The sequence below is a fragment of the Sinocyclocheilus anshuiensis genome, unplaced genomic scaffold (assembly GCF_001515605.1).
Source record: "Sinocyclocheilus anshuiensis isolate Anshui unplaced genomic scaffold, SAMN03320099.WGS_v1.1 scaffold615, whole genome shotgun sequence".
NCBI lineage: Eukaryota > Metazoa > Chordata > Actinopteri > Cypriniformes > Cyprinidae > Sinocyclocheilus > Sinocyclocheilus anshuiensis.
In genome coordinates, this window is record NW_015552647.1 from 1,031,230 (window position 1) to 1,041,787 (window position 10,558).

Sequence of the window (10,558 nt, forward strand, 5' to 3'; positions counted from 1 at the left end):
TATATATATATATATATATATATATAGAGAGAGAGAGAGAGAGAGAGCGAGAGAGAGAGAGAGAGAGAGAAAGGGCAAGTCAGCACTTTAGTAGCAGCTGAAAGTGAACCCCTTCTTGGCCGCAGTGCTGCCCCTGATAGAGCCCCTTGTGTGCATGCTTGCATGTCCATATACACACACACACTTAAAGCTAGTGCTGGCAGAGGTCGAGTTCTGGCTCTGTTGGGAGCTGCTGGATTCCATCGACATGACGACTTGAACAGCTCCCCCATTATCTTTCTCTCTTTCTCTCTACCTGATTTACCCTCTTACACATCTGCCCCCGCCTGGCAGGAGACACTGACTCCTGTGAGACCAAAACCAGGAGCTGAAGAGAGAGTTCAGCTCCACCCCAGCTCTTGTCTTCTCTTTATATTAAACTGTTTCTGTCACCACTTACAGATTTAGTTTTTTTGTTGTTTATGAAGGAACTCTTAGAACTTGTGGAACTGTTATATGGTAGGATAAAGATTTCAAATACGTTCCTTCTATATAAAAAAATTGGTGTTTTAAAGAAACAGTTCATCCAAAAAACAAAACAAAAAAATCATCATCATCGTCATTTACTCACCCTCATTCCAAACCTGTAGGGTAGTTGGGTTGTGGAGATCCAAAAAAAAAAAAAAAAAAAAAAAAAAAAAAAAAAAAAAAACACAGCCTTTGGAGGTCCCGCAGAGGCCCTGAAGCTCACCGCTCTGAAATATCCTCCGCCGTTATTGTGTGGGTGAAACAAGCTTAGCATAATGGAGACTGGAGTGGGTGCTTTTATCTGCTGCTCGTTGCTCAATCCCAAACATTGCTTGTTTTCTTTGGCACCAAAGTAGATAAAAGTAGTAAAACGTAAATAAATTACAAAATTGTGCCGTATATCCTAGTTTGCTGAAGCCATTTGATTTGTGTGAGAAACAGATTAAAATGTAATTAATTATTCACAGATTTAAATCTCAGCTGTGCGATATGAATATGTGCATACTCAGATTTGGTCACAACAGAAATGAAAAACAAGAAAATGCATAAAAGAAAAACCTAGTGCGACACATCTTGACATGCCATATATGAATAAACACAGTTGAAACCAAGGCTGCATTTATTTGATCAAAAATACATTAATATTGTGAATTATAACTATAATTTTAAAGAACTGATATCTATTTTAATATATTTTAAAATGTAATTTATTCCTGTGATGGCAAAGCGGAATATTCAGCAGCCTTTACTCAAGTCTTCAGTGTCAAATGATCAGTTTCATCGGTAGCTGAATGGTAGTGTACATGAAAGGTAAACTTGTCTTATTTCAAAGCTGCTCTATTGACAATACAAATGAGAACCACTTAAGTATCTTCACCTCCTCCTCTTCTGGTGTTGAGTGAATTGCATTTGTGGCTGTATGCGAACAAAAAAGCTCTCATGTATTGTGAACACGCCAGATTTGAATATACGTCATATGTCAGTGAATGAGGAGATAAATATTGGCTTGTTCCTCACACAAAGATATTCAGAAGGATTATTCAGCATGATACAAAGAAAAATAGCACTAACGTTGGTCACCATCCACTTTTGTTTTATTAAAAGTGGAGTCTGTTGATTAATTGATTAATTCTAATCACCTGATGTATGTCGTCTGTTATATAATCACTGAAACAAAGAATTGTCATACTGATGAAGGCAGATAGCCAAAACGTTTGTCTATTTTATCTCTTGCTTTGATTCTAATAAAAGACCTAATGAGCGCATATACCAACCTTTGTAACAATCAAAAAGAGCAGCCTGGACATTCTGCTAGATAGGTAACTGTGACTTTATTTATCTTTAAATATTTTATATTTCATGAACTTAATAGCTAACAAACAGACTATTTTTCTACAGTACTGTAAACTTTCTCAAAGTTACCTTTTTATTTTTCCCTGTAAGAGGAGTCTTTTTTATGAGTACTTACACATTTCTAATGTACAAATACTGGCAATGCCATGTTGGGGCTATAACCGACTTCTTTTATGGAATGCATTATAATTTGTCATTCATTCAATGGCAAAATCTGCAAAAACAACATCTGACACCACACAGGTGCCCAGACCACTAACACAAGCAGCTATTGGAGTGAGATGGGGGAGTGGAATAATGAAGTGCATACATGCATAAACACATACGGTGAGGCTGTCATCTCCGTTGGGACCTAGAGTGTGAAGATACCCGATACACATGCGAAAGCAAGTACACACACACAAAATAAAGGGAGAAGGCAAGGAAGAAGCAAGAAATCTTGAATTAGAATCTCAAGCAGCAAACAGAACATGTTTTTATATGTGTGTGATCTCTGTCATGCAGGAAGGTTTCTCATCATGAAGACAAAGCGAAAAGAGTGAAGCCTTTAGGTATACCTATTCACAAATCAGAAAATTGCACTTAGAATGTAGCGACTAGTCTGTAAAGAAAATGTCTGGGTATGAGTTTGTCTCTTCCTACAACCACGAGTGCACCTTTTCTTTTGAGGGGCACAGTGGAAATCATGGCTAACTTGGTGTCCTGAGGGTGATAAAACATGACCAGAGGGAAATAAAAATTTAGGCATGTGACTGTGTGATTTCCGCTAAAGTGTATCAGATGCCTTTTTTCTAAATACTTGCCAAAAGTTAATGATTAAATAATTTGTTTGAAAATTGCACTTAAAATCCCCTTGGTACTACTGTGTGGCACAATGTATAAGATGCTTCTTCATTGACTAGACATGAATTGAGTTATTTCAGTGGTGAGAGTAGGTTGTGGATATTCAACCATTAATCTCAAACTATTACAAAGAAATAAAGCCTACCTGGTTTCTCATATCTATCTAATGATAGTTAAACGATAATGAAAAACGAACAAGCTCATCCTAATACCCAAAGAGCGAAGGCCCTAATTAACTGTAATGGCTTAATGAGCCATATCCAGTCAGGAAAAACTTAGAAAACAGTGAGGAGTAGATATATTGTCACTGATTTGTGTGCACTTCACTCAGGATGTTCAGTACGGTCTGTCCAAGCAATTAGTAGCAATTAATCTGCTTCATGCATTCAGCATACTGATGAGAACACTAAAAATATAGTCGTATAGAAGTGCCTGTGTGCTAAGTAGCTGCACAATGTTATTTGATTGATTGACAGCAGAGACAGACAGTTTTTCAATATCTTGAAATATCTCCATCTCCCTCTGTTTAATCCTTCTCCTTCTCCATCTTCTTCTTCTGTGATAGGACCAGCTGTGTAACACCCCCCCCGTCCCCCCTGCACCAACATATGCTCGCAGCTCAGAGTAATTTCCTCATTCTGTAATCGGGCACTGAGGAATCAGTACACTACTCTAGTGATAAAGAACATGTTGGTGTGGGACACAATCGCTTCTCGGCTGTCCATGTCTGTGCCGCTTAATCACACTCGTCTCACACACGTCAATATTCCATGCAACTTTAAACATGCCAGATAAGGTTTTCAGAGATTGTACTATTACAACAGATGTGCCAAGAAAGAAAGAGACAGAGAGACAGACAGACAAAACGATAGCTATATAGCTAGATTAAAAATTTAGAGCTAAGATAGATGGAAAGAAAAAGACAGACGGATTGAAGAAAAGATGAAGAAATAAGAAAGGAATAGATAGACAGACAGAATGACAGAACGGCAGATATAAAGAAACACAGATAGACAGAACGACAGACAGAACAACATAACTATAGAAAGATAGACAGACCAGACAAAAAACAGAATGACAGAGAGATATAATGATGGATAGACAAAGCGATAGATAGATAGATAGATAGATAGATAGATAGACAAAGCGATAGATAGATAATAGATAGATAGATAGACAAAGCGATAGACAGATAGACAGACAGACAGATAGATAGATAGAAAGAAAGAAAGAAAGAAAGAAAGAAAGAAAAAAACAGACAGAGAACAAGCTGCTTTGTGGGCACAAAAGTGGGCTGAGAGGTGGTTTGTACCTTGCTGACTAAACTAACTCTGTGACTCTCACACAGCCTAATCATCAATATGACTCAGCAGTTATAAAACATTGACAAAAACACATAAATCTCCCAAAGAGTAAAAGTATGAGTGTTAAAACGAGGCTACAAATAGCTTCAAATCTCCTCCCTTGTGCAACGTGAAAACACGACCCTGTCGCTAGTCTAATATTAGGGTCCCAAGATGATCAGTTTCCAGCAAAGGCGCGCCACCTGCTGGCAGAGACTAGGAACCACTTCTGGAAATATTCCAGGGTTACACTAAAACTTGGCTGGCGACCTTAACTAAACCCGACCTAATTCTTCATCCAGACCCATGGAGAGAGACACACAAGACAAAGCGGTAATTTTGCACTGTGTGTAAATACATTTAGGGAGTTTAACTTTATTCTCTACAGACAAAGCGATATATTGAATCTGAGGAGGTAAAGGTCTCACAGGTGTCAGAGTGTGTTGAAGGGTCCGGGCTCAGTTCTCTCCACCACGGTTTAAACTTCAGCAGGTTTCTGATCTCCTCCTCGTCCTCATACAAGTTTACCCTGCATGAAGAAAAAATAAAACTGAATATGTGGATGTTCTGTCGTGTGCGAGATATGATATGAAATACTATTTTAAATGATCTTTATAAATGTAGAAAATTTGATGAAATTCAGTACAGGAACAGCAATGGTGGACTTACAAGTAATGGTCAGCACAAAATATTGTGGTCTCTGCATCTAGTCGATTGCGTCTCCTGAGCTCAGGAGCAGTATTGTCAGGATCCTTCACGTCAATCACCTCATTCAGCTCCTCCTGATTGACACAAAGCAAAACAATGGGTTGTCCACAATAACTCCAGGTCATTTATTTTTCAATACGTCTTGTGTCATCTTTATCAAAAACACTGTAAAAAGACCATGTCTATAGTCTCATCAGGGACAGATATTCTTACTTGCAGTCTGGTGAAGACTCCAGACCTAAGGTTTCCAAAGCCATACTTGTGGTATTCTTTCAGCGTCTCTTCTGGGGTTTCAGTGTAAACCTCCTGTTCTATCTGCCAATCAAACTCCTCCTCTTCATCTTCCTCCTCACATCCTCCACCACAGGCCTCTGAGAGAACGCCAACAGAGTACTCTTTACCTGTGTCCTCCACCAGTGGTTTGGCTGACCTTGATCCCTTAGGAGCCAGGAGACTGGTGAGCATCTCCAAACCCTCAAAGTGCTGTCCGGCCGTCTCTTTAGGGACATGCAGTGTGAAGAGGCCTGATACATACACACATACTTAAAGTGGTGTAACATAGAGACAAATCATTTATACTGTTTTGTGACATAAATTTGAGTGAAACTGATTATTGAAAAAAAAAAAACGTAGGATGGGGTTCTATCTATCGGTTGTTGATTGGATGGAGGCCGATCTGAATGCGAGCTTGCAGTCATTTGTAAGAAAAGGGTTCAAGAGGGCTAAATGATTGGAGAATACTAAGTATTATGCAATCAACTAAATAACTGCATACTACTAACATGCTGCAATGCAGTTTCTGAATGTATTCTAAATGATTGTTAAAGCATTGTTTTAGGGTTACTAGGTTGATCTTTTTAGGGCATTACTAGGTGGGGTTACCTGTATGTACTGGACCAAGTCTAAGAGTGTCTATTCTTTGCTCGTCTTTGGTCTGTATGTGCACTCCAGAAAGGGAGTTTGATAGAAACTAATTTTTTCTGCAATTCTGTTTGGTTCCAATGCTAATGGTGCCTTTAAATCGCTAAATAGCTCATTAGGCAAGCAACTTTACATGAAACAAAAACAGTAGGACACAACAAAATGAAGTCATTAAAGGCAGCATGAAATGGAAATTCACTCTGTTTTCTATAGATTATATTGTGGATTCTTCCATGCACATTTCATTATATTCACATTCACAACTCTTTTGACCTTGTAATTTGTAATCAAATTGTCATAAGCATCCTTATAAACCCTGCCCCTTTCTTTTCAAAAGATCTTTTTTTTTGTCCATACAATGAAAGTCTGTGGTGTACAAAACAACATTCTTTAAAATACCATCCTTTGTGCTTAACAGAAGAAAAATAGTCTTGTGAACACTCTCCCCAGCTGCTATTGGTCAAGCAAACAGAGAGTCCCACCCCAAACTCATGCCATTGGTTAAGCCACTGTTGCCATGTAGGTCTGGTCGGAATTCTTAAACAAACAGAGCAATGTTTTGAAAGCAGCTGCAATATTTACTCTTTTCTGGGAAATCGGCCTACATGCGGCTTACTTATAGTTGTCTCTACCTATTAAGCTGCGACAGGAGAAAATATTTTAACCATTAAAAATGCACACATCACCCTTAAAACGACAATAATTGCCTTGATTATTGTCCTTACAGATTTGGGAATGATTTATAATTTCTTATGTAAACACAGAAAGCAATTAGAGGTACTTTATGATAGACGACTGCAAAATTATTCACTGGCTGTCGATCAAAGACAATGCGTTGAAACGAGGCCAATGAGATGTCAAGCAGAGGATCCTGTGGCCATTAGGTATAATTAAAAGCGCTAATAGGCAGCTCATTAAAAGACATGTCTGGACTACGGCAGATTGGTCAGATACAATCACAGCGCTGCTTCTGCTGTTTCTTTCTGAATGAAAGATTGATAAGCACTGCACAAAAGAGAGCGAGCGAGCATAATCAAACTGAAGGTGTATCATAATAAAGAAAGAAGAGACTTATGGAATCGGTGAGATGGATCGTTATGATGCTGACAGCTCGACCGACTGATTAAATGTGAGAATTCTGTGCTATAATTAAGTCCGCTCTGCAGAAAGAAAGACGGCAAAAGAGAGAAACAAAGAGAGGATCTGCATTTCTAAAACTGTGCTCATTATTCCCATTACTGGAAAACAAATAACAGTTCAACTAAGCTGGATTGCTGGTCTTAGTTGGACCATCTTGGGCTGTTTTCAGATGGAATAGCTGGCTACCTAGCTAAACCAGATAAAAGCAGTTGAGCCAGGTTGAAAGACCATCTTAAAGGGGTGCTATTATGCTTTTTCACTTTTTCAACTTTAGTTAGTCTGTAATGTTGCTGTTTGAGCATAAAAAAGATCTGCAAAGTTACAAAGCTCAAAGTCGAATTCAAAAGGAGATATTTTATTTAACAGAACTTTTCAAAAACTACAACGAATGACTCGTTTGGACTACAACGCATATTTTCTGGGATTTGTGATATCACAAATATCGACGAATGGGATGAGACCTGGTTGAGCTGCACTAGAGAAGGCAATGAGTGTTATCACTATGTCGAAGACACGCTATAGCTTTCCCAAGGCAGACGAACTTAGAGTGGTTACAATCATCCGGGTTTAAATCACGCTCAAATTGATTTGAGTTTGACGCAATATTTACACTGAAGCTCGCAGGCGGCTATGGTAAGGGGCGTGACATTTCCCGACCAGACGCTGAGTGCTGCCAATCACAACACACACTGGCCCAGCTAACCAGTGGTGGACAGCAACGAAGTAGTTTTACTTCGTTACTGTACTTAAGTACATTTTTCAAGTATCTGTACTTTACTGGAGTAGTTTTATTTTGAGTAACTTTTACTTTACTACATTCCAAAGCATAAGATCGTACTTTTTACTTCACTACATTTCATAAAACTTATCGTTACTCCTTGGCTTATAATATATCACGTGCGAGTCGACAACTCACTGATTTAAATGATCCGTTTAGAGAGTCTCCAGTGAACTGAATTCACAAGTAAACCGGGAGATCTTGTGAGCGCGCGCACGTCTGATGCTGTAGTTACTAATGTCGAATTTTAGGATTAATTGTTGTAACTGAAAATCATATTTAGGTCAGAGCTGTCAGTTGTTTGTGAACTAAATCTGCTGTAAAGGGTGATCTGTTTAAGCCCACTGAAAAATCACGGCACATTTCGTATTTCAGAAGGCGGGCCTTCATTTGATACAGGAACTATTCGAGCCGTTCATGCCAGACAGGGGAGAGAGGTGTTATAATAATGTAAAATATGTGAAAAATAATGTGTTTTTCGAACAACCTAGTATGAGAGCCTGTTCTAGTACACCCCCAAAACAAGATTAAGACTTTGTAAAAGAGCATAATAGGACCCCTTTAAACCATCTAAGCCCATCTTAAACATGTTAAGACTAACTTAGACTTAAAGTGTTTTTAGCAGGTATTTCTTATTGTTTAAAGATATAGTTCAACCAAAAACTACTTTATAACTCTGTTGTCATTTACTCATGTTGTTCCAAACCTATATACATTTCTGTTTTTCTGGGGAACATGGCTTTAATAAAATTCAATGTTCACCAAAACTGTTTCAAAATATCTTCTTTTGAGCTTCACGCTAAAAGTAGAATTCATATTGAATTTTCACTTTTTGGTGATCTGTTCCTTTAACTCTTCTTTTTATTATTTTATTTTATTGAAGACGCACAAAGAGTGAGGATGGAAAATTATGAGAAGGAAACTAACAACTCCAAACCCATGCTTCTCACATGTGCACATCTGGTGTGTGACAGTGTGCTAATTGCTAATCCATCATAGTGGTTTTTGATCTTCGACTGTGTTTTCTTATGTAAACAGGAATTTGTGGAAAGAACAAAATTGAGGCAAAAAAGCAGAGGGCTTATATTCCACACATTACATGCCGAATGGTTTAGTCTGTGCTTGAGACAACCTTGCATTAAACAACCTATAATTTTAGACCCTACTAGAACATTAAAGATTAAAACGCTGTTACGGTAAAATGACAATAATTGCTTTGACTGTAGTCATTCCAGATTTGTGAATGATTTATAATTACTTGTTACTCTCTGTAAACACAGAAAGCAGATAGGCATTCTTTATGATAGACTACTGCTAAATTATTCACTGGCTGTCGATCAAAGTAGACACGCTGAAACAAGGCCAACGAGATGTCAGGGACAGGATCCTGTGGCCATTACTAAGCAACTGGAAATCTTCATGCTATTTGAGCAGTTTGACAGCCTGAACTATTGTGGAAATTGTAAATTCACAGACATGTATAAACAATAATAATAATAGAAAGAAAATAACCTATCAATCAATTCCATGGGAACTGTAAGAAAAAGCAAATCCTTGGCAGTCAAGTAGCATTGTGCTGCCTTAAATTCCTTAATATTTGATCTTTTAATTATTTATTTTTGTAAAGATGTACTTTTGGTTGGTATACTCTGTATCCCGTATGTATGATTTTTACCAAAACCAGTTTAACGCAACTGTTAACTGCACAGCAGTTCATTGTAACAGAACTGTTATGAAATACTGACATTTCACTCAGGCAATACAATTTTCTACATCTACTAGTCCTTAATTACTGTGTTCTGTTTGCCTTAGACCTTAAGTAGAAGTTAGTAAGTAAAAATAGAGGGGAACCTTTGATGAAATTGATTTTCAAAAGACTAGGTCAATTTTGCTGCTTCTGCTGAAGCTTGTTCGTGTTTTGTCTTAAAAAATGGCCAGGTCTGAAGTACTGAGTGGTTAAAAAAAAACAGCTGCACGTTGACAGTTGCAGATGAAACAATAACAGGGAGTGACTGTTACCTTTATCAATATCGAATGAAGCTTTTTCCCGGCCATCTTCAACTATTCTCCCAGGCAGAGTCAACCTTCAAGGTAAATGATTACACAGATTTATTAATATATATTTATTAATAAATCTATTATTATTTATTTATTAACATGTCTTTTTATTATTTATTATTACTAGTATTTTCACCATCTAAAAATGGTTTTAAGACAGTTATTTCTATCTTTTGCTGTTGTGTGTCAGAAGGAAATTTTATATTTCCAAACATTCGTTTTGCCATTAATTGTAATAATCCAGTGAGATTTTTGTTTGCACAAGGAGTCTGACAGCAGCCAGTGCTCCACACAAAGATCTGATTTCACCATCATCCAGTCTGTGTGGAATGACATAAAGAAACAGAACAAACTGAGACAGACTCAATCCAGAAGAACTGTGGCAACGTCTCCACCACAGAGTCTGTCTGGAATGACATGAAGAAACAGAACAAACTGAGACAAACTAAATCCAGAAGAACTGTGGCAACGTCTCCACGATGCTTCAAGAGACCAAATCATTTTGGCTACCACTGTGTATATATATCATATATATACACATTACATTTTTGGGTCTCGGTCTTAGTATTTGTAGCTAAAAAGCATTGTAAACATCTTATAAGGACCTATGAGTACTTTCCTGTGTTTCAACAGAATGCCAATCATGGTGTTTGCAGGTGAGTCACCTGAGAAAGTAGGGCTTGGCATAGAACTTCAAATCTTCTCCCTGGATATAGATGTCAAACTCAGATGTTCTGGTGTAGGGTACACGAATAACCACAGTAAGGAAATCGGCATCTTGACTCAGTTCAAACGCTGGTGTTATCATGATTACACACGGCAAAGTACTGCAATGAAAGGAGAAAAACACAAACAGTTATTCAGACATCTTAAACTGGTTGGGTCCAATTTCAGTTTATTCAGCAGG

General features: G+C 37.8%; 1 protein-coding gene across 1 annotated transcript in view; it reads right to left on the minus strand.

The window, feature by feature from the left end:
- The window catches only part of LOC107667015 (protein SHQ1 homolog), a 37,731-nt gene that overhangs the window by 26,233 nt on the left and 940 nt on the right, over positions 1 to 10,558 (minus strand). Inside the window, exons 2-6 of the mRNA XM_016458589.1 lie at positions 10,317 to 10,478; positions 9,613 to 9,677; positions 4,968 to 5,278; positions 4,716 to 4,828; positions 4,475 to 4,575 (exon numbers count right to left, since the gene is read on the minus strand). Coding sequence (XP_016314075.1) covers positions 4,475 to 4,575; positions 4,716 to 4,828; positions 4,968 to 5,278; positions 9,613 to 9,677; positions 10,317 to 10,459 — 733 coding nt within the window. The 5' untranslated portion in view covers positions 10,460 to 10,478. The remainder of the gene's footprint in view (positions 1 to 4,474; positions 4,576 to 4,715; positions 4,829 to 4,967; positions 5,279 to 9,612; positions 9,678 to 10,316; positions 10,479 to 10,558) is intronic.